Source organism: Geospiza fortis, unplaced genomic scaffold (assembly GCF_000277835.1).
Source record: "Geospiza fortis unplaced genomic scaffold, GeoFor_1.0 scaffold241, whole genome shotgun sequence".
Taxonomy (NCBI): domain Eukaryota; kingdom Metazoa; phylum Chordata; class Aves; order Passeriformes; family Thraupidae; genus Geospiza; species Geospiza fortis.
In genome coordinates, this window is record NW_005054491.1 from 707,948 (window position 1) to 708,606 (window position 659).

At 66.8% G+C, this 659-nt stretch overlaps 1 protein-coding gene across 1 annotated transcript in view; it reads right to left on the reverse strand.

The window, feature by feature from the left end:
- The window catches only part of CNN2 (calponin 2), a 5,237-nt gene extending 4,785 nt beyond the window's left edge, over positions 1-452 (reverse strand). Inside the window, exon 1 of the mRNA XM_031063267.1 lies at positions 290-452. Coding sequence (XP_030919127.1) covers positions 290-452 — 163 coding nt within the window. The remainder of the gene's footprint in view (positions 1-289) is intronic.
- Positions 453-659: the final 207 nt, after the last annotated feature.

Below are 659 nucleotides of genomic sequence, written 5' to 3' on the forward strand. Positions count from 1 at the left end.
CGCGGGCACAGGGTACACACGCACACAGAGACAGACGGACACACGCGTGTGCATCCCTGTACGCGGGAGTGCGCACCCTGGCCCACGGGCACGCGTTGTGCGCGCACACACGCAACACACAGCGCACACACCACACACACACCAAACACACCCACACACACCAAACACACCCACACACACCAAACACACCCACACACACCCCAACACACCCACACGCACCCCCCGACCCACGCACACGCACACCCACTCACACATTCGCTCACTCACGCACTCATACATTGACACGCACCTTCACTTACGCCGACCCCGCACCTCACGCACCTCCACCCATCCCCGACCGCATCCCGCTCCCCTCGGCCCGCCCTCCGCCGTGCCAACACACCCACACGCACCCCCCGACCCACGCACACGCACACCCACTCACACATTCGCTCACTCACGCACTCATACATTGACACGCACCTTCACTTACGCCGACCCCGCACCTCACGCACCTCCACCCATCCCCGACCGCATCCCGCTCCCCTCGGCCCGCCCTCCGCCGTGCCCGTGTCCTCACGGGGTCGGCATAAGTTCCACGCGGGACGGCCCGGCCCGGTACGGCCCGGCGGGGAGGTCCCGGGACGAAGGAGAGCGGGGAAGGGGACACCATCACACCC